General features: G+C 34.8%; 2 protein-coding genes across 8 annotated transcripts in view; one reads left to right on the top strand and one right to left on the bottom strand.

Moving 5' to 3' along the window:
* The window catches only part of LOC141917788 (single-stranded DNA-binding protein 2-like), a 294301-nt gene extending 274548 nt beyond the window's left edge, over nt 1–19753 (top strand). For all 7 annotated transcript variants that reach the window (XM_074811316.1, XM_074811311.1, XM_074811312.1 and 4 more), the window contains 5 exons: nt 2923–2993; nt 4211–4289; nt 6762–6790; nt 11665–11763; nt 14428–19753. In XM_074811316.1, coding sequence (XP_074667417.1) covers nt 2923–2993; nt 4211–4289; nt 6762–6790; nt 11665–11763; nt 14428–14457 — 308 coding nt within the window. In that variant the 3' untranslated portion in view covers nt 14458–19753. The remainder of the gene's footprint in view (nt 1–2922; nt 2994–4210; nt 4290–6761; nt 6791–11664; nt 11764–14427) is intronic.
* Nucleotides 1–23611, bottom strand: part of LOC141917790 (uncharacterized) — a 318604-nt gene that overhangs the window by 203345 nt on the left and 91648 nt on the right. The gene's annotated exons all lie outside the window — the stretch shown is intronic.

Below are 23611 nucleotides of genomic sequence, written 5' to 3' on the forward strand. Positions count from 1 at the left end.
TACAGATTGGCCACCATTCCTATTAAGGTTTAAAGAATCAAGGAGCAGGATGGGAGCATTCAGAACAGCTAACTAGCTTCTCAAGGCTTAAAGTTGGTCAACTAGATGTATTTCCCTCCATGGATTTTCAGCAAAGTATCTGACATAAAGGAGGAACTGCAAGATATGGAGGATGCTCTCCTCCCATGGATATTATCAGATATCTGCTAAGAAGAAACTAATTACTTTTGTGTAACCCAATATTCAGCAGATATTCAGACTCCTTTTGGCCAACATCTGTCTTTGTAACCCACTTTGACCAGCTAAGAGGAACCTGTTCACCTCGATGATGCTATAGGATCCTCAGTCCTCACGTACTACATATTCTTGCTGTCCTCTAGAGCACAAGAGGGTAGGGAAGTTTTCTAACTTCCCATGAAAACTTACTGCACCGATCTAAAATCTTAATTAAATACAATTTCAGGGCTTTAAAATGTGACCTGAAATAAAAAGTAGGGCTTCCTCGTTCATATCATTAGTGAAAAAGATAATTAATGTGAGCTGGCAGTTAAAAGGTAGAATCTCTTTTAACATAAAAACAAACCCACAGACATCCTGCACTTTTAAAAGTAGTCAGCACTGTAGTTATGGCATGTGTTAAGCTGTCTGTGTGCACTTAAAATAAAGCATCTATTGAGGAATTGTTTCTGTTTTCAGTTAAAGAGACTTTAAGGTGTTTTAAGGCTTCTGCTTTCCAAAGTATAAAAACACTTAGACATTGGCCACCTGAGAATTTTGCAAAGGTACTCACTCACCTCTGAAAAAACCCTTCCAGCTCTGAATATTCCCATGCCCCAATCATTTTGTATGTGTTTTTACAAGAGGCAGTAGGGTGAGCCAGGGTTGTATGTTTCAAAAGGATCTGGTGGTTAAAGAACTTATTGTCTACCTCCTTGAACATTAAAACTAACTTTTTATATGTTAATTTTACTTTTGCTAACTTTAGGTTAAAAGCTTTTAGTTTCCCTTTTTTTAAAACATTTTTTGAATGTCCTAGTGATGCATAGTTCTTTGTATATAATGGAATTATTTACTCACCAAGGTTACATTAATTAATGCTTGGAAAACTGTATCAGAAAAATAAAGGAATAGACAAAGACCTTGATTTTAACTGCCCCAAATATGTGCAAATATATTCTCTCACGAGGTCAGTCTGCATTCCCAGTTCCAACACACATCAGTCTGGTCTAGGCTTTCTTGGTTTCACTACTTCTGACTCGAAAGTTCCTTTTTTTGGAAAAAGATTTACAGCTCAGCAGTGGTTTTTTGTGTCTGCTGTTAAGCTCAAAACTCAGTTCAAAGAGATGGAATAGTGTTTTGGAGGAACTAGGTATAGAGCTTCTTAGGTATTCTTTTATTCTTTTTGTAGATACTATAGAGGGTACTGTTTTTCCAGAGTTGCCTATATTTTTTAGATATGCTGTCCCCTTAGGGATTTATTTAGGCTTTTCTGAGGTCATGCTCCTCTCAATATCTCTTTTCAAGTTCCCTTGTGAAAGTTTTTTTCCTAATTTGTCTTCCTATCTGCTGCATTTTTTGCCGCCTTCTTACAAATATTGATATGGGGTATTAAGACTTTGTGTGTGTGTTCGCAGTAGGGATAAGTTGGAGCTGGTAATGAATAATTTGTATCTACTAGTAGTTTTCAGGCATTGATTTCCTAAGTTCAACCAGAAGAGTTATGTGGGTTGTATTCCATATGTCATTATTTAAATCTTGCATTTCGACTCTGGAGGTGCTCCAGTCTGAAAGTTCATGTAGACTGATTGGAGGGAAAGGGTATATCTGTCCTCTGGTTCTATGTGAAGTAATCCCAGACTGAGAAGCAGTATAGCTGTGTCAACTTCTGGCAAGGCCCAGTGAAGCTCTTGGCAGAACTTATAGCTTAGGTATCACACTGTGCCAACATGGGTTTGTTGGTTTTGGATTAAGGTTAGTTTTGAAGCATTGCACCACACTGTACCATGAAGATACATTAGTTAAAGATGTCCTTAGAGAGGGGATCTTTGCACAATATTCCACTGTGATGGTTTAGCCCCTGCCAGGGTCTGAGACCACGCGGCCGCTGCCCCTCCCCCACAAAGGGAGTGAAATACAAAGCCCCGAGACTGAGATAAGGAGAGGTTTAATACAACAGAGCAACAGCAACACAACAAACAATAACAATAAGAATAACAGTGATAACAATGAACAGAGCAAAGTATATACCGATACAGCAAAGAGAGAACCAGCTGTGCCAACCCACACGATCACCGATTCTTCCTGCGCTCGCACCAGGATGTGACGTCCGCATGGTATCTGAATAACCCAGCTAGAGCTTCCCCCCCACTGCTGGGGAAACTTAACCCTATCCTGGCTAAACCAGGACATCCACTTAATAGTTAGATATATTCAAAGTATAATAGACTGACACAGATGAGAATATATAAAAGAAGCTATTTGTTAGGTATTACACAGATGAGGCTATATAAAAGAAGCTATTTTTTGGTTATTACAGATGGAAAACAAATTACAGGAAGTGTAGATAAGAGATAAACTCCTGTTTTATAGAGTACTGAAGATGAGTGAAGTAATTTGGAATTCCAGGAAAAAGGGTTTAAGAAATTAAATAGTTACAGATACTTGATTTATAAACCTTTTAACAGTCATGCATAAAAGTAGAGTCTATAGATAGTCACATAGGGACAATTGCAAATATTTCTTTTGATAGCTCTATTGTGTGGTAGAAATAGATAAAAAGGGAATGAAATCTTCCATTAAATTCCACTGTGTATCAGTGATTCAGGAACAGAAATAATATGAACTAAATGACAAGAAATATATTAGGTGGAGTAGTTTTATTGAAAGGTATATATTAGCACTTAAAATAATCTCTTATTACAGATTCAACCAACTCTGGAGACAACATGTACACTTTAATGAATGTAGTACCACCTGGACCCAACAGACCTAATGTAAATATGAATCTAGTTATATTTTTTTAAATTATACAGCCTTGTTTTATCCAGACCACTACATTTCCATCACACTGTGTCCATTTTCATTTTTTTAATGTTTTGTAAATCAATCATGGCAGTATGTGCAAAATAATGATTGGGGCCTATTTTTCTACACAGAAAAGACCTGAGAAGCTTGTGCATGGGGATACTGGGGATGACTTAGTTTGTCATACTGCAGTGGAATAGATTTCTGTACCATATGACACCATCCTAGGAGCTGCCACCAAGCATTAGTTTCTGCTGGCTTTAAACTTTCATTATAAAAAAGTCTCTATGACTGAAGAGGGAGAAGAAAACTGTTGAAAGTGGCCCAGTATTATATTTCCCTGCTATTCTGTAAGAAAGGATAAAATCAATACCTTTAAGAAGAAACAAACTTTCTTGTTTATGAAAGCTAATGATAACATTTAGGTACTTGCCTCATTAACCACTGGACTGGTGACTATTTTAGCCCAAACTTCAGTAGTTCTAGAACTGTAAAAAATTGGAATTCTTAGACAGAACTTTTTTCTTTTCTGATTTCTATCTATGCCTTCAATTTTGTTGTATTTATCTGACTGCAACCATATTTCATCTAATTACAGTCCATATTGTGGGCCTTTTGAAAAAAGGACAACAAAACTTTAAGAATATAGATATTTAGATATTGCTAAATCAGTATGCAATGAATTTTAGAAAATGTTCTGTAATGCTAATGCCTTTAAATTTTTGAATAACTGAATTTAAGGTTAATATCTTAAATCTGTAAGAAACAGATCATATTTCAAAGGTAATGCATAGTAGTCTGACTGTCAGTATAGATAGAGTGGGGTTTGAAAACTGTTAATTAATCACCTACTAATTGAAGTGAATAGTAAAATTCTCTGTAACTTCAATGGGAGTAGAGTTAGGTCAGCACTTGCTGGTTTGAAAGTCATGTACAAAGTATTAAAGTAGATTAGCCAGCCTACAGAAATGAGTTTCTCAAAAAAATGATGAAGGTAGCATTGGAAAAAGTAAAAAAAACAATGACACTTTTTGCAATCATCATGTGGAAGATTCACTTGACTTTCACAATCAGAGATAGGACTGTGCATTTTTCCTTTACCATTTTTTTTCTGAAGAATATTTTTTCATTAGATTGTCTTCAAAAATTATGCAGTATTTTTTTTTAATGTCTGATCCTTTTATAGTTTCCAATGGGGCCAGGGTCAGATGGACCTATGAGCGGACTGGGTGGAATGGATTCACACCATATGAATGGATCATTAGGTAATAATAGTAAATGTTATGAACATTGTGAGTTTACATTGACCAGTCCATTTTCTATGACTAGTTCTCTAAGTTATGTGGGAGACTGTATGTTAAAATCTTTTAAAAACTAAAAGAGCTGTATATACATTAATAAGAAATATTAAGATACTTTTTAAGCATATGAAATTGGATTATATAATGCACCTCTGGAAGAAAAATACTGTATGTTATTTATATAACAGTGTATAATTTTAATGCAGTTGTTTCAAACCACTCTATAAGCATATCATCACAGTAATATAGAACAGATGGCATAAGACCCATTTTTCTTTATCTCTCTTCCTCTTTCAAAAACTTGAGAAGGTGTCATTATGACATGCTGGTCTGAGTTCTTATCAAGTACATGGAAGTAAGTTATTACATATATTGATGTATGTGTTAAGCTGCTTTTATCCCATATTTTGATATCCTTATTTGTTCTGTACTTAGCCTTCTGTCTGTTAAATATTAGTTTTATTATTCCATCCCCATAAACAGCTTCAGTTGACATTTTAGTGCACCAAGAAAGAACATGCATTCTTGTCAGGGCATGCAGAGGAAGGAAGAATAGAGTACTTCCTGTCTTTCAACACTATGGTTTTTGATGAACTCTTATCTAAGGGAGAAGCCGTATACAACTCTACAAAACATGAACTGCTTTATCCCCTAATTATCCTAGCAAACTCTGCTCTTACTCTTTGCTGGATAGATGATAGGGATTTAAGCAACAATCTGCAGCTAAATAAATTGCATTTATGCCTTCCTCTTCCATAACCACAAAGTAAATAAATACCTTGTATTTATTTGTACTCATACCATAACACCAAGCTAGCAACTCTGAATACAGTTTATGTATTCTGTTCTTCACTTCTGTCTGCACCAAGGAGTGTCATTCATATGGGAAACAACAAAGGGGAACCTCAAAGACTTCAGATCTCTTTCCTCTTCTGTCCTCACCGTTGACCAGCAAGGTTCTATTTTACATCTTGCAGCTGGCCCAATGACACAGGGCACCTGCAACACTGCTGAATAGCATTTTTCTTTATGTGGAAAAACCCAAGCAAGCTAAATACATGATGGGCAAGCAGAAGCCAAGCTGTCACAGTTCCTGCTGCTTCTATCCATACTACCATGGTGGATGGAAAATTAGTACAGTTATAGACTAGAAGCTGGAGACTGTGAGACAGGAAGTATAAACAGGTAAGAAGGAAGAAATTGGAAAAGGCTATGCCAAGATGAGAAAAAACTAAACCATCAAATCTCACTTAGGAGATATATTTCGAGCAATTAAAATTCAACAAAATGCATCTAACTCCCAATAGAATTCTCTGTTTTTTCTTGGCAATCAGGTCTCTGAAATTCCTATATTACTTTGCATAAGGCCATCTTGTGAGTTTATAGCTTTTCTTTACATATTATAATCCTAAAATGGATTGTTGCTTTAATTAATAATGATGCACATTATGTTCAAGTAAATGAAAACCTGTAAATGGTAATTGCATCTTTTTTCTGTCACTCCCCAAGAAGTATTTCTCATCTAAAAGAAAAATTCCAATTGAAACAGTTACAAATGGATTTTATATGTACCTAGTTGGTTAGTTATTTTCTCAGTGAAAATTATGCCATGTTTAGTCAAATTAACAACTGTTTTCTAAGGTTAACTTTATTTCTAAAATGGAACCTGGGTTCTTTTAGGAAAATAAGACTGGAAGAGATCTCCCGCATTCAGTTCCATGCTGTAGTAGGCAGTTATGTCTCAATCACAGGCATAAACTGGTCAAGTTCCATTTTTAACTTCTTAGCTTCTTTGACCACAACCCTTCTACTGGATATCTGTTCATGCCTCTGATGGTTAGAAAGAAATCTTTTTCTTATTTCCACCAAAATTTTTTCATTTGTCCATGACAAAAAGACTCTTTCTCTTCCTAATGTTTATGTATCTGGTGTATTTATAATGAGAAATCATATTCCTTCTCAGCCTTAATTTTCTTGGCTAAGTATAGCAAGCTATTTCAGTCTCCTCCCATAACTCCATTTTCTTGATTGTTTTTCTCTGACACTATTCCAGTTTGAATTTGTCTTTCCTGAAAATAGATAACCAGAACTGTTTGTTGTCTGTTGCTGCTAGAAATGCTTTGCTTGATACATCCATCCTTAAATTATACTTCATTTGTTCTTGGCTTCAACCAAGTGAGAGCTACAGCACATGAGAAAAATTCTTTTTGTTAGTCTTGCACTCATTTTATTTAATATTTTTTTGTTTCTATTACTCTAGTCCTCAGGATCACCTACTTTCTTCCACTACTCAAAGAGACAGTGGGAAGGAAGGGAAATCAAGCCCAGTTATGTTTTAACATACTGCTGTTACACTATATATTTTAGTATGAAAAATAAGCTCTTAAATTAATTTCAGCTCAAAACTAATTGAATAATTATCTATTTTAATTTAAGGCTCAGGAGACATGGACAGTATTTCCAAAGTGAGTATCTAGTAAAATATTTGGAATTTTTAGAATAATATTTTACTCTAAGCATATTTTTATTGTCTCTATTAAACTTTTTATTATGTATCTACATTTTCTGCTTGTCAACTCTTTGGAGGCTGTGCAGACAGAATTAGCATTGATTGGAAGTTTAAAAACAATATCTATAATCAATAGGGAGTATAAGTAGACTTATTTCTTACTGCATAACCATGTGTATTAATGAATATGATTAATATATATCCAGCTCATAATCCGATTGAACCTGTTATAATCTTCCATACTGTTAAGACAAATGAATAAAGTTCAAATAATGAATTCTAGTTGCAAATTTGGGAAAATGTCATTAGGATGTTACTTTTATGCACTGCATGCTTCCTTTTGTCACCTCTTTAAGGCAACATTAATATCTTAATCACTAGTCTAAGTCCCTAAAAGCTAGATTAAAAAGTGGTTGCAAAAAAAGCACTGTTTTGATACAACTGTTAAACAAACATTAAATAGTAAACACAATCATAAAATAGTATATGCAAAATGAATGTGAGTTTAACCTGTAGGGGTTTTGCAGCTACAAAAATAATATTGTGCTTGAATGTGTCATTTCTTCCATAAAAATAAAAATCTACTACATTTGTAATCATTATTAATTTAGGGGCTTATTCAAATAAGGAATTAATGAGCTTATTCAGTGTTGATAAAGTGGTAGAAGTTTATCCTTGTAAAATACTGTTTTGTACTCAGCATCTTCAGATGTAACTGACTAAAACTAATAAAAATATCACTAAAATTGTCTCCCTGTATTTTTGTGCTTTTGATCTATAAATATGGAATTGATGAAGGGATTGTTTCAGTTAAAATTTTATAACTCATTCATTTGAAATTGCTGTAACAAAAAAGGAATGTGAGTTTGAGTGAATTAATTGCCTGCATCTTTTGGTTGACCCAGGACTAAGTGCTACAGAGATGTGGCTAGATGTCTCTCAGTAACAGACTTTGCTTTGAATCTGGCTAAGGCTTGTCTGCACACGTTCTGGTCATACTAAGGATGTCACTGTAGATGCTCTCTCAGGCTAGCACTGAGATATGATGAGATACAAACACATGTCAAAAGGGAAGAAAATATTGGCCTAAATTCCTGTGGGTTAAAATAGAATTTTGTAGTATAAATTCATTTAAAATACACTTTCAAATGTTCAAAAAACAAGAAGCATTCTTCAATTAGTGATACAGTCCTTTTAAAATTACATAGGTGATTATAGCCTCAGAATAACCTTCCATGGCCTTTCATGGAAAGTAGGACCATAGCAGTATGCCTCTTAGGCCATTTTGGGGCTATGAAGGAAAAACATCTATAGCAGTGCTACATTTTTGTAAGTTTTGAAGATCTGTATCATGTTCAGGCCCTGTGAAGAGTACAACAGTGGATTGAAATGACTATGTTGCCTTAGCTGTGCTGTGCTCAGGCGTACAGTGGTAGATAATAAGCATACAGCACATTTTTAATCACTTTCTATAATTTTTCTTCAGTTTTGGTTTGGTTTTTTTTTTCCAAATGTAGCATTTTTAAAGTAGAAAACATTTCCATTAACTTGCCACTAAAATTATTTTTTAAAACCTGTATCAACCCACTGGTATTAAGTATCAGCATATGCGCTCATATGATTATTAGAAAACCTGGATCCAAAAATTTACCTGTAAGTCTTGTAATATATTAACCTTAATAAATCCATCATGGAAACCATATTTGATGCAAGTCTTTTTCAAATAGCTAAAAGAAGAGTGATCTTTACTTGGGAAGTAAGTGTTGTATTGTTATACCATTATATATAATAGCTTTTAAATGTCTTTTTCTTAGTAGCACTATGCCCAACATGCAGCCTTAATTGATGCTAGTAAAAGTGTGTGGGCAGAGTTTTGTATATAGCATTAGCAATTTCAGGTCGATAATAGTATATAATACTTTTGGAACTTGATTGGAAAAATTTTGCATGCAAGGAATAGTAGATTTCTGGGGTTTGATGCATGCAAAATGAATATGTGGCTGCCTTCCAATTTTGTAGTTTACCAGGATTCTTCTTGTTAAGGCAACTGTCTCCCTTTATACGTCACCAAATAGTTGTTGAACTGGCTTTTTCACAAGTAGATTTCCAGATTAATTAATGTGACAGAAATTGTTCACTGAAGTTAACACAGTTTGGGGTACACATTGCTAGATGCTCAAGGCCAGGCACAGGATTTCAATGGAGTAAAATGCATATTAGTGGAACAGATTATCTATTACCACTGAGATGAAGAAAATTAATCCAGTCTTGGTAGAATCATTACAGCTGACAGAATTCATAGCTACATTTTCCGGAGAAGATTTTAATCTGAATGACAAAACATGACATTTTTTTAATCTATAAATATGAATTGATGAATTGACATAAAGTAGATTGAGATGAGGGAAAGTAAATGAGCTGAAATTATGCATATTAAATAAACCTTAATAACCAGTGTTTCTTGCAGTGTCAATGGAAGTTCTGCAGTCATCAAAGAAATATTTACTTTGGAAAAACTCAGATAGTGCTACAATGCTAGACCCCATACTGGCAATAAAAGAAGCCCAGAAAGTTGCTATAAAAGCATTTATGTCAGGAATTTGAATCTTTGGGCCTGGTGCACTAGTAGCAATTGAAGAATTTCAAAGCTTAGTACTACACAGAGAAAGATAAAATAGGAGTAAATCCCCAAGGAATGAACAAAAGTCTGGAAGCACCATATAAAATAAATGTGACAAGGCCTTAATGGGCTTTAAACTATATATTCATAGATTTTAAGGGCAGAAGGGACTGTTATAATTGTTTAGTATGACCTCTTGCATAACACATGCAACAGGACTTTCCTGAATTAATTCCTGCTTTAGGTGCAATAGCTGTGGTTGGACTAAAGAAATAGTTTTCAACCTTTTTCAAGATGTAGATTCCTAAATATTTGGTATAATAACTTTACTAAATAGCAAACTTAATTGTCTGATGTTAGTTAGCTAGTTAATTTTTAGTTGGCTTTGATGGACCCCTCACCTGCTGTCCAGTGATTCCTAGAGATCTGAGGATCACAGTTTGAAAAACAGTGAACTAGACTGTGAAGAAAGCAACAGGGCTAAGGCAGGGGTCTTGACCCTACTCTATAAGCTGCATTTCAGATGCCAATTAAAAACAGTTATGTCTTCATGGTGGTTATGTAATTAATTTTACATTTCATCTATAACTGAAAATAAATACACCAGGCTGAACCCACAAACATATTTGCCCATTCAGGTGGAAATGGTAATCTTCCTTCAGGGAGTATGGTTAAAACTTAACAACAGCCTTTCAGTAAGGAGACTTTCTCTTAATTTAATATTTCCTATTTTTCACTTGAAGTTTGCCCCATTGCAGCCTTAGTTATATTAAATTAAGACTGCAAACAGGTATTTTCAACATATGGTATATTTTACTTGTTGTAAGCTAACAGAAATGCTGTGTTATGATTGTAATTGAGAATTAATGGAAGAAAAAGAGGACAAATTCATTTACAATGCTTACAGATGTAATAATTTGGTCACTTTGATCAAATGCAGTACTTTGAGTTGCATTTTGTTAGCCTACCCATTGACTATACTAGGTTTGTGTTAAGCCTGCTTAAACTTTGTGTTAAGCCTGCTCAAACTTTAAGCCTGATGCATTTGTATATGTACAGATATGTACATATGTATATGCTGGTTTTGTAAATCTTGTGTTTAATTTTTCTGGATTAAAAAAATTCAAGGGAAGAACTGTGATAGATAGTAAATATTTTATGATGAAGTTCATAATTTCACTCCCCCTTTTCCCTGACTGTTCCTTTTCCATCACAAAACCCATATTACTAGGAGTCTAACTGTGATGGAAAGAGTATCATCCATGCCTCAGTCATGGTAGGGTACCATAAATCAACTTTGTAAACACACCTAACTACTTGTAATATTTACAATAATCATGTATTGATTATTGATGCTGAATAATTTCTGTTACAATTATCTGGTTTTATTCTTTCTGTGACTGAGTCCTGAAAGCATTTTCTGAACATTATAGAAGTGGTTGTGCAGGAGCACTTCTATAAGAAAAGAATTTACCTTCAGGAGTCTTTGTATTATTATTCTTTATTAGCATTTCACTTGCACCTAGACACTCAAAAAGTAGATGAAGACCCTACTGCATTATGATCTATGCAAGCAAATAGCAAAAGTACAGCTCCTTCTGGAAATGTTTGCAAGGCCAATCCTGTGGCTGGCTGTTATTCATGAGTCTTTTATCTAATACTCCTGTTAACTCATTTATCTATAAACTCTGTATATAACTGCTCTTGGTGAAGTGGTTTAGCAACTCAAAATTTGGACTAGAAGTTATTTCAACAAACTACATACTATGAACAAATACTTCAAATACAGGCCTTGATCTGTGAAGGTCTGTAGATCAGATCTGTCCACATGTCTACCTTTAAATACATATTCTGAACTCACATATTTCAATACATATGCTCATATACCTCTGTTTTGACCGTACTGATTTAATGTCATTTCAGAGCTAATACTTATTCCTAGCATTTATACTTTTTCCCAACTTTAGTAGGCGAACATGCTGGCTATAGCCTGAAAACAAGAATTATGGGTAAATAGTTGTTACTTCAGAAGAGAAAATACTTCTTTGCAGGTTAAAATTAGTAATTGAAACATACAGAACTCTGCAGAGACTTATCTTTCAAGTTTAGAAATTCCAGTGCACTGATACTCTTTTGACACGCTAGGTGAAGCTGGAAAAGGAACTGAAATCTTCAGCATTTCATCTGTATTTTGAAATCTTGTTTAACAGAACTCTCCCAGTAATATCAGCATGAGTAATCAGCCTGGCACTCCCAGGGATGATGGTGAGATGGGTGGAAACTTCCTAAACCCTTTTCAGAGTGAGAGCGTAAGTATTTAAGTAGTTTTTTACTTGGCAAAACTTTATCCCTGATCTTTTATTTTTAAAAAATAACAGCCAGAACAAATAGTTTTGTAGTGTACCTGTAATGCAATGCTGTACCTTATGTTTTTTTACTAGCTTCTAAAATTATAGTATTGATTCACTAAAAAATTGTGCCAAATACTGTTAGAAGTTGAGCTGAAACTGAAAAATGTGGGAGGTGTAGATTTACTGCAGAAGCTCTTTTTTTAGATTAAGAAGTCAATTGTCAATGAAAGTTAAATCTGTCAAGCAGTAATAATTATGCCATACATATACAGTAATGCACAATGGGCATTTGTCAGGCAATATCTGAACAGCCTAGATACACAAAGTTGGCAGATCTTTACATTGTAGTGCTTCAATTTTTGGTTTTTCAAAGTTTGACTCCTGAACCATGTATTTTTCAGGGCACTAATGTCTTTTAGAACAGGATTCACACTGAAGTATATAATTAGAACATCAAGAGATCTTACGTTGAAAAGATCTAGCATGCTTTTAGAGCAGAGAAAGCAAAGATGCCCTCTAGTGTTCATTCTGGGAAAAATGGTATTTTTTTAAATTGAGAATGTTTGAAGCGGCAAAGCATGGTATAAAATACATTACAAAGCAAGACTAGTATTTTAATACTCATGTGCCTGAAGTTGTTGGGTTTCTATATCCACGTTTAGGTTACTATATAGAAGTGGCCTGATTTTTTCAGAAGTACTGAGTGATTTCAACACTTCTATTTTTATTGTAAATCACTGCAGTTCAGAAGTGAGTGCAACTCCATTAACTATGCCAGTGGTGATATTTAGCTCAGAAATTATGAAGACTAAACAGTTTTTCTTAGATCACACAACAGTCAAAGTTCATGTCAAATTTAATGAAAATCAGATGGGGAAGCAATTGTTTCTTAAACTTGTAAAAAGGAAAAAAGAGTATTTTTTTTTTATTAGACTAGATATTAGGAAGCATTTCTTTACAGAACGGGTTGTTAGGCGTTGGAATGGGCTGCCCAGGGCAGTGGTGGAGTCCCCATCCCTGGAGGTGTTTAAGAGTCGGGTTGACACAGCACTGAGGGATATGGTGGAGCTGAGAACTCTCAGTGCTAGGTTAATGGTTGGACTAGATGATCTTCAAGGTCTTTTCCAACCTAGATGATTCTGTGATTCTATATTTTCTGCATGTTAGCTGTTTGTGTCCAGAGGGACACATGTCCAGATTGTTTGGAGTATTGGATAAAATTGATTTGTACAAAGCAAAAAGACTGATGTTTTGAAATCTGCAAAAAAAGCAGTAACCACAAAATCTCCATTAAATGTGATCCTTGGTCATGATAGTCCATGTTAGTTCTCAACTCAGCATGTTTTACTTGTGCTGAGGACAAACAGGCTGATTCAGCAGGCAGACCAGTTCACCAAACCAAACTCATTAAAAGAAGGACATCAGTTGTACTCAAAAGAAAATTAGTTTTCTCAGACAGTTACTACTTACTGGATTCTATATACTCCTAGTTTTCCTACTTAAATGAATCTGGGACCCAACTAGTAAGATAAGTTTTGCTGGGCCCACTATGAGAGGGCTCAGCATATGACAGGAGTAAGCCCTAAAGCAGACAAACCATCAGAGACATGATATGGGACAAAATGGATTTTACCCAAGTGGTCCATGCTATGCAGTTTATATGACAGAGAAGACCCATCAAAAATGCTTTTTCTGAATATGTTTTGACACTTAGAAATGGCCACCTCAAAAATCTAGCTTTGGTAGGGGTTTTTTTATTACATATCTGTTTTTGCAAAGGCAAATGAATATCTTTCTGTTTCTTGTATCAGTTTTTATAACACTAATATTCCTTGCATTTGAACATTTTGCTCTACTTAGAAGATTTTAGGCCAATTAAGTATTTCTGCAGTCTATAAGTTTCAATTAAAATACAAATTAAAATAAATGTTCATTTGTATTAGGCATTGTGGTGTCCCACTGATTATTTGTAATGAAGTATTGCTAACTTGAGGGCAACTATAGCTTGTATAAGGGCTGCAGTTCAATTCGTGTTACAATTATAATGTAATATGGTGATAGATTTTTTCAGTTCACATAAAGAAGAATAACCACTGATACCTGATTCAGCTTGCCTCATAAAATCTATAATACAGAATTTAAAAACAAGCCAAAAACTTAGTTTAATTCCAGTCAGATGTATCTTCACCTTTTTCCCATCAAGTAGTAAAAAGCCCTTCAAAAGAGTTACGTGGTTCAAGTGACCACAAATGTAGCTGGTCTGTTTGAGACTAGCTATCTTGCCCAGCTAAATCCCTCCAGTAGCCAACACTGACCAGTAAAAGGCATGAAAATCATCAGTGAAATATTGATTCATCACACTACCCAGGTAGAGGTGCACAACACTGAAACTAAGTGAATTGATTTCATCATCAACAATAGCTGTATTTTTACGTAATACTAGAAGTATAACAGAAGTTATGATACCACAAAATGAATTACAGCCTTAGCATGTGCTATAGTACAAATTTAGGAGAAAATTCAAATAGCATGTTGACATTTAGACTCATTTCTCTTGTCCAAAAGTGGGTTTAGTTACCTGGGAAAGAACTGTTGTTAAAATGTGGATTCCTCTTTTTTCAGTACTCCCCTAGCATGACAATGAGTGTGTGATCTGTTACCAAGTCTCCTCATGAAGACCACAGTGAGTTGTCTCTCTTCAGAGAGCTACTACAGAAGAAAATTATTTGTCCCAATGTACAGTTTAACAAAAGGATCTCAGACACAATTGGAACCACCTACCATTTTCCTACCATCTCCCCAATTTTGTCAAAAAATTGGGTCCCAAACATGATTGAGACAACAGTAGAGTGGTGTAACAGAATTGCCCAAGATGGAACTGCAAACAATTATCTATGTAAATATATGGGTTAATGTATATGTATGTGTGTGTGTGATATAGAAATACACACATACATATATAAACCTGCAAGACATTGTAAAATATTGTCGCATGACATCTTAAGTAGAAATGAGGAGTAGGGACTTTTATTCCATCTTTTTTTTATGCTTAGATTTGAAAGTTTGCTTTCCTTTTTCCCTCCTGAATTATGTTGCATATATCATTACTTTATAAGTTATTTTTTCAGGTGAACTCAAATGATAAATTCTTCTGATTTTGTAAATGTCTGCCATTATTAATAGAAATAAAATTGCTTATAAGAGCTCTCATTAATTTGTGTTTGATACCAGTTACCCTGTGAATCACAAACTGTATTGTCTCAAGAAATAGAAGAAAGCATAATTTTTTGAGAAATTGAATAATTTTCACCTAGTTTGGTGATTTTTTTTTTATACTTTGCCTTTAGAAAAAGAATCACTGAAGGTTATTTTTCTTCTCTAATTGAAGCCTAATATCTGCAATAGCTATTTTAAATGGAAGCCTGAATTTGATACAAGCTTCTCAGTTTATATAGAGTACTATAAGTTTATTGTAAGTGAGCTCAAATTGCTATAGAATCTAGTAATAAAGTATCAGGGCTTCTTCTGCCCTTGGAAATGAGTTTTCTATTTGGCATGATCTTCCATAGGGTTGGTAGTGGAAATACAGTAGAGTCCTGATTGCTGAAATATTTTCTAACAGTTTACCATTATGTTTCCCCTTTTCAATGATTCTCAACTGAATCGTAATAATCCATAAGCCTGATTATAAACAGCATCTCCCAAGCCTATTCAGAAAATTGAATCACCCTGGTACTTCAATATGTATTTTTTACTAGGTTTATCAGGATGAAACACTCCACCCCAGCAACTTTCCAGTAAGCAGTCATTTTTATGAACCAAAATGATTGGGTGAACTTTTCATGACTATTAGCCTTGTCAGGATCCTATCTTTTGCTATAAACATAAGAGGAACAAAGGTCTGAGCCATTTCATAGAGTTTGGTGCATTGGATGTGAAAGCTTGGGACAGAATGGAGAAAAGGTATATGGCCTTAAAGGAAAAGCTTCTAGAAGTAGTCCCCTGTCTCCTCAAGCAAAGTTCTAAAAACAAGATTATAGTAAATTTAGTTCCTAATGACTTCCAGCTCCCCCAAGAAAATGAAAGCTCGCAACTGTGTAGTGGTCAAAAGGTCAGGAGTGCAGACACAGAGTGGCTGAACTAAAATTCATGCCACAGACAAAGAGCAAAGATCTTACCTTGGATTTTGCATACAGAAGAGCCACTTACATAGGGGAAACAGTTCTGAGATATGATATGTCTATGCAGTCTTTTAAGGATTTTTTTTTCATGAAATTGTGATGAAGAGGTGTATGTAATGAACTCATCGTGAAGGTATATGCACGTAACTGGATGTGTAAGGTGAACTACAATATCCAAATTTTTATTTTTATATAAAATATATATATGAAAATAAAAAGATGTAATACTTTTTACTCTCATTAGGAATATTCAAAGATTAAACTCTTGGAGACAGGGTCTTATTTAAAATTATGTTAAAATGTCAAAGATTTTGGTGGCATTACTTTTTGTTAATAATAACTGCTTTGATCAGTTGTAATCATAAACTAGATAGTCATTATATGGTTTTGTTGACTTTATTCCCAGTGATTATAAAGGTTGAATTCAATTGTCTGTCTTTGGAAAACAGTTTGTTGCTGTCTCAAAAGATGCCAGAAGCCCCTACTATTGATTTGATTTATAAAAAGGTAAAATGAGATTTCAGTACCTGAGATCCTGAACTTGACTGTTGTCACTAATACCACTGGTTTCAGTGGCTTATGTCTCCTGTGCACCCCAGCTTCTACTGTAAGTAGTGCAAAGTTCAGGCATACTTGCAGCCTACAGTTGGCATCTATATTATCCTTGTTGGTAGCCTTGTAAGAAGGACTTGAGGACTCTGTTCTGCCCAGTTTCAGTCATATGATGTCACCTCAATTGGACTAAGATAGATGGATATGTCTGGACTATGCATCAAGTGCCAAAGCCCATTCACACACCAGGTAAGTGTGCCCTCAAGTGAGCTCTTAAACTGTTGAGTATATCTGGGGTCTGATGTGTATCTCTAGGGGAACACCCTGTCCTGTTCCAAGCCAAGCCAGGGCTCCTTCAGGCAAGCAGTGTGTCCAGTAACCACACAACAACTGGCCTTGATGGCATCACTGAGGGCTCTCTTACAAAACAGAGTGCATGCCACCACTGGAGCTTCTCACGCTCGCAAAATTAAGCAGAATCAGGATCTGGTACTAATCAGAAACTGAACTGTTTTTCTTTTTAAATTTGCTGCTATCTGCAATAGTTTAGCTTATAGGCACCTGTTAAGGAAAAAAATTCTGATCATTAAATTAAAACTAGGCAAATAAGAGCACAGAATATAATATGCCCTTTAAAATGGAACTGCCAACACATAGTGAATAGTATTATCAAAATATGTTATCCTAATTTAACTACAAGATCAGAACATCCTTTCAGTCACATAGTTTTTCTTCTGTAATTCTTTTGAACTTCCTTCTATACAATTTTTCTTACTGCCAGCATATCTTTGTTTCCCCTTTCCATTTCCTTTCCAAAACATTTATATTAAATTTAACATTGTTGCATTGATTTTACAGCGTTAATCTCAGTATATATGCTGATGGCTTCAAAAAGAACCAGATTGAGCCCTGCTTCTTGTAAGCTAGCGTTCTATGCCCTGATATAGCAGTTGCTAAGTATGCCCAGCACTTTTCATACCTAGGTAGCCCCAGAGACTAGTGGGATAAAATATGTGTAAGCTTGCAAAATTTTAATTTCAGGACATCTGATTGAAAATTCTGTGTATATCTTATTATTAGAATTTTTATCAGATGTATGCAAACCTAATCACCTTGCTTTTTGTAGGGAATTAAAATATGCTTACATACATGAGTATTTACATGCACATTGGTAAGATCAGGTGATTATAACTATACATAGGTTCTGCAGCTGAACCATAGAAAACAATTTTATGTACTAAATATTCCACTTACTATGAGTAAACCCTTTGATTTTTTTAATTTGCATAGAGCTTTTTGTTTGTTCATTTGTTCTCTTTCTTTTGTTTATAAATCCTGTAGGTTTTTCATTGTATATAGGAGTATTAATATGGAAAGAAAGATTATTTCTAAACACTTTTTTTTGCTTACATTTCTAATGCACTAGATATCAACATATAATTTAACTGCTGTTTATTTCTGTCTTTATGCAACAACATTCTTGATAATGTCAGAATTTGTCCAGCTCTGTGAGGAATATTAATTTAAGTGTACAGGATAGTTTTTCCACACTGGCTTTTAAAATACATTTCTCTCTTTAATGTAGAAATAAATAGATCATGATTCTCTAAATGGATCTTTCATACAAGGTTAAAATAAGGCTTTTTAAAGCAGAAGTGATGAAATCTTAGAATGGCAGAAATAGCATAATAATGGATCTCTCTTACTGTAAGAACTCTGACAAAAATTCTGGCCTTGTAGAAATCAGCTGAAGTCATGATTTGCTACAATTAATCCAGTATTTTACTTACTGCATAAACCCACAAAAAGGAGTATTCATACCGAGATTTTATTTCCATATGTAACTTTTGTATAGACAAGAACAGAGCAAGGAAGAAGCTGTTTGAATCACAAGTAAAATATGTGGCCTGTTGTGCATTTAAAAGATACATGGATATTTGTATATATAGGTTGCATTATTTTATTAATAGCCTGAGCATGAGGAAGAACTGCAGCTGAACTCAGTATTCTCCCCCCTTTATTGTAGACTGAATTTGGTGCATGTGAAAAACATGGCAATAACTTCAAATCTAGTCTTTGACACACCTTATGCTGCCCAATGGAATGTGCCCCAAACTTGACTAGGCATGACTAGCTTTTCAAAGTGACAGAACAGGTCAGTTTCCAGATCAGTAAGTTATCATACAGTCTGTTTATGGCCACATTCTCTTCAAACTGATCACACGAAGGACCTTATTCAAGATTTAATGGTATGAAGCAACTATAAAAATTCACTGCACTCTAGTATATATGAGTTAGTTAGATTTAAACTTTTAGTGTGTGCAGCTCAGTCTTATAAACTGCTGTTCATTCCAGTTGTCCTACTGAAACTTTGATGAAACAATTAGCATAAGGTAATTTTTTGCAGGGTTTCACCCTGAACTGAACAAAATATATAGTTTGAGGTGTGACATTATTTGGCAGATGTATACAGTATAGAGCAAAATGCAAAAGGTGTGTAAAAATTAACAAAATTACGTTTCAGCCTGAAAAGCAGAAGCAAAAAGTCCTTATCTAAAATATTGCTTTGAGTGCATGCATGTAAGTTGTCTGCCAGTGCTGTGACATTGAAAATATTACATTATGGTAACAAATTTAGAGCACATAAATGGATTATCTACTCAGCACATTAAAACTCTGATCCTGCAAACACATTCACATTCGTTTGAAATAAAGCTTATACATGCATAATTTTAAGCATATTTTAAGAATACAAGTACATTCTTTCAGAACAGTGGGACTGCTAATAGGCTTAAACCATGTTTGAGCATGGACAGTCTAGAAGCTCAAGTTAAGTCTTCCCTAAACAGATATTTTATTTTATTTTTAAGATTTTGCCAATGCAGAAGTGTGTTTATGTACTGAAAGTATTGATATGTGGAACAGATTTGGCTTTCTTCTGTTTCTTATTTTATTAGAGCATTGTTCACTACTACATGAACTATTTTTGTGACCTTGTCCTTTCACATTGTTTTAAATTGTATAGTCATAGTTTCCCTCAACATAGCTAACAGCTTTTCAATTTTAGTCCAAACTTCTGTTTGGTCACTCTTCTTCATTTAATCTTGAAATATGTAAGGAAGCCTCTCATGTAATGGGAAAACTTGCATAAAAATGTATAAAGGTTTTCTTGAGCATGTTTTCACATTTAATAAAACTGCAGTTTTCATTTTTAATTTGAAATGGTCACTTTCTACCCACTATTTAATTTCTATGTGCATAAGAAATTAAGAAAACAAATTACCTTTTTTTTCCATTTGATTTCAGCATCGTAAGTACTTGCTGAAAGACATGGGTTTTGAGAAATCAGATCAAACCAAGATTTACTACATATCTTCTATGAATAATAAAAGTGGACTTTATGTTGAAAGCTCCTTCCACATCCCCAAAATTGGATTTCCTAACATCTGATATGTATGACTTCATAAGAGCTCAATTCACAAAAAGTCAAGTTTCATTTGTGTACTCTGTGTTTTCATTGTATCTAATGGATGATTCAGCATGCCCCTCAGCTGTGTAAGTTTCTGTGTTTGTATCTCTCAGAAAAGTAATTGAGTTGTCAAGCAAGTTTGTTCACAGAGCCTGATAATTAAGTACTGGATAATATATCTGCGAAGTGTACCCAACTGTTCATTCAGTAACAAGGTATTCTTACACTATCTCATTATTCTCTTAAGAACCTCTACAATATTGCAATTAGGTCTAGGGAGACCCATAAGGTTTTACAATGACAAAACAAGAGGCTTAATTTTACTAACAGAAAATTCTGGTAGTTTAGCACTAGTTTTCATAGGGAATCATCTGAAACTGTGCTTTTTGAAAGGCTGCACATTTTCTCAATGTGTACTACTGTACTGGGTCTGGCAGGGATGGAGTTAACTTTCTTCATAGCAGCCCATATGGTGCTGGTATGGGTTTGTGACTAAAACAGTGTTGATAACACAGCAATGTTTTGGCTATTGCTGAACAGTCCTTGCACAGCATCAAGGCTTTCTCTTCTTCCGACTCTGCCCCCCAGTGAGTAGTCTGGGAGCAGGCAAAGAAGTTGGGAGGTGACACAGCCAGGACAACTGATATGAATTGGCCAAAGGGATATTCCATGCCATGTAATGTCATGATCAGCAATAAAACATGAAGATAGAGGAAGAAGGGAGGGTTGTTTTTTTGTCTTCCAAGGTGGCCGTTGCTCAGAGACTGGCTGGGTATTGGTCTGTTTGTGGAAGGTGATGAGTGATTGCCTTTGCATCACTTGTTTTTTTCCTCTTTCCTTTATTTATTAAACTGTCTTTATCTCAGCTCATGAGTTTTCTCCCTTTTGTTCTTCCTATTCTCTCCCCCATCCTACTGGTGGGTTTGGGGAGAGTCAGCAAGGGGCTGTGTGGGTGCTTAGCTGCTAGCCAGGGTCAATCCACCACAACCTGAAAATAGACCATACAATTTAAACATTTGGTCTGTTACAGAGATATATACAGTTCCTCAGAATAGGAGAGAATTATAACAATAACCATGACCAAAACTATGTTTGTCCCTATAGAGTGAAATCATCGGTAATCACTTTTGATATGAAGAATTATTGCTATGGAATCCTGCTCCAATCAGTGAGGAGCCAAATTATCAACTGGATGAACTAAATATTTGCAGGCTTTATTTCTGTTGTTTAATCTTCATGTTTTCTTCTCTCTCATTTGGATTTTCCCATTAATTACACCAGGACAAACGTATGGAAAGTTCTTCACATCTGTAAATAGAGTCCTACTGCCGATAGTTTATTTCATTAGAGACATTGTGCATAACGGCAAATAAGGAGTGGCTGTGCAAGATCCTGGAAGCCCTCAGGGTTAGATATTAGGAAAGTTAGTATCACACAGGCTTATGCATTAGTCAAGATGATTTCTAACAATGACATAAAATGACTTGAAACAAGAGCTGATATTTGCCATGCAGAATGGAAGAAAATAAAATCCACATAAAGCGTATTTAATTGAATTAGAAATTTACTAAAGATAGAATTTACCAGGAGAATTTGAAAAATATTTTATCAAATATAAGCTTGCTAGCAGCAGACAGCAACAAAACTGAGAGCTATGATTCAGTAGTTCCTCTATTTTTTAATGTGGAGGTGCAGCCTGCAGTGTGAATCCCAGCTGAGAGACTGCATGAGGGTTAGGTTTCTTGATCTTGACAGAAGTTTATGGACAAGGGGATGCAGTATCCACAGACCACACCTTTTGTTACAGATGAGCAAAGTACAAGCAGTACCTTTCAGCAGATGTCAAAGTCATCTCTAACAAGAACACATAGAATGTTGAAAAGTTCAGCAAAAAGAAAAAGCAGAGTTTGTTAAATTGTTGTCTAGAAAAATTAAATTCAAAAGTGGTTGTAAGCTGTTCCCAAATGTATTCTCATTTTTCTAATTAACTCCTAGTTTTTATTTGATTTACAATTTACACTGTTAAAGAAGAGTAATACAAATTCCTAAACAAGGCCTGAAATACAGTCTTGAAGAGTGGCATGAGCAAAGTGGAAGATGGAGCTTTCTATTATTTGAGAATCAAGTAACATTTTATTTTCAGGACAAAAAGAATACTTACAAGAAACTTTCTTAGCCTTGCAGTGGCTATTTGAGAAGTATAAATCAATATGCTGTATATGTTTAAAGACCAAATTTGAGGGATTTTTTGTGGCAAGTATCTCCACAAAAATATTGCAATGCATCTGTTTTGTGCATGTTTGTCTAAAACCACAAAACCAAAACAGCTTTTTATGGATTGCCATGCATGCGTTTGTCAAACACTCATTTCTGGTGGGGAGAGAAAGATTTGATAGATGGTGGGTTACCATGTTTATCTGAATTACTTAAAGCATCGGTAAACTATTTTCAACTTTGTTCACACTACACAAGATACTATATGTAGAGATTTACTTTTTACTTTACTGCTGGCATTATAACCTGTGATCCATGCATATTTTAGAAATTCTTGTAGGTTTTGTGTAAGAAACCTTGTCACCATTGCTGTAAATACTGTAAATTCTTGTTTTGAATCAAGAGGCTTAATTGTATTATATACTACAATAGTACTTGTTCTGTCCTCAAAACTTGCTGTTCACATATAGTTAAAGCCTTGATAAGCACACTTAGTGGTTTCATAATTTATTTCAAACAGCAAATATATAAGCCATTTACAGGAATATTAAATCAAATGTAACATAAGAAAATTCAACCCAGTTCATATCCTTTTTGAGAACTTGGGATTAGATTTTAGCAGACAATAGGCAGCTGCAGTTTAGCACATTTCATGATTCAGTGCAATGTGTGCAGTGTATGCTTTCAAGCTTCAGCTGCCTATGGAAAGCCTGAGTAATCAGGCTATGCAGGGTACTACACAACAAGGAAAGTCTTTCTTCCTACTGTCTCCTGCCCAAGGCAAACTACAGAACTTCAGCAGACTGTCTCAGAGAAATTTTGCAACCTACAGGCTTCCTTGCACTAAGTAAGCATAGACATACTAGCTTTTCCTCTGTCATCTCTTTTTTGCACTTCTATGTTGGTGCCAGAACAGAAACTCTGGGGTATGTAGGAGGTAAGGAAGCAATTTCTCCATATTGTGCCCTTGTCTCCAGCTACCACAGACTTTATGTGAGTCAGTCTTAATGAGAAATACATTATTTATCTGTTTACTCAGAAAGAAAAGAACTCCAACTATGAATTCATTTATACTGCTATTTTATGATATACAACAAAGACCTGAAAATATATACAAGTTCTTTGCTTGTTTCTGACATCAGAAATTCAAATCCCATCTAGACTGAAAGACTAAATGATGACTGGAAAAGAGTGAAAAAGCTAACAACACAACCTGTGAAAGTTAAAAGGGATTCTTACTTGGATCATTTGAAGTTCTATGTTTTATTTGTTTTTGTTGATAAATGATTAGGTTAACCTTTTGAATAAAGACAGTCTTTGTTAGTGACTTTGCACCTTCACCCTTTCACATAAAACTTTGGTAACTTACAATAAATATTCCTCACACCTC

Source organism: Strix aluco, chromosome W (genome assembly GCF_031877795.1).
Source record: "Strix aluco isolate bStrAlu1 chromosome W, bStrAlu1.hap1, whole genome shotgun sequence".
NCBI classification, from domain to species: domain Eukaryota; kingdom Metazoa; phylum Chordata; class Aves; order Strigiformes; family Strigidae; genus Strix; species Strix aluco.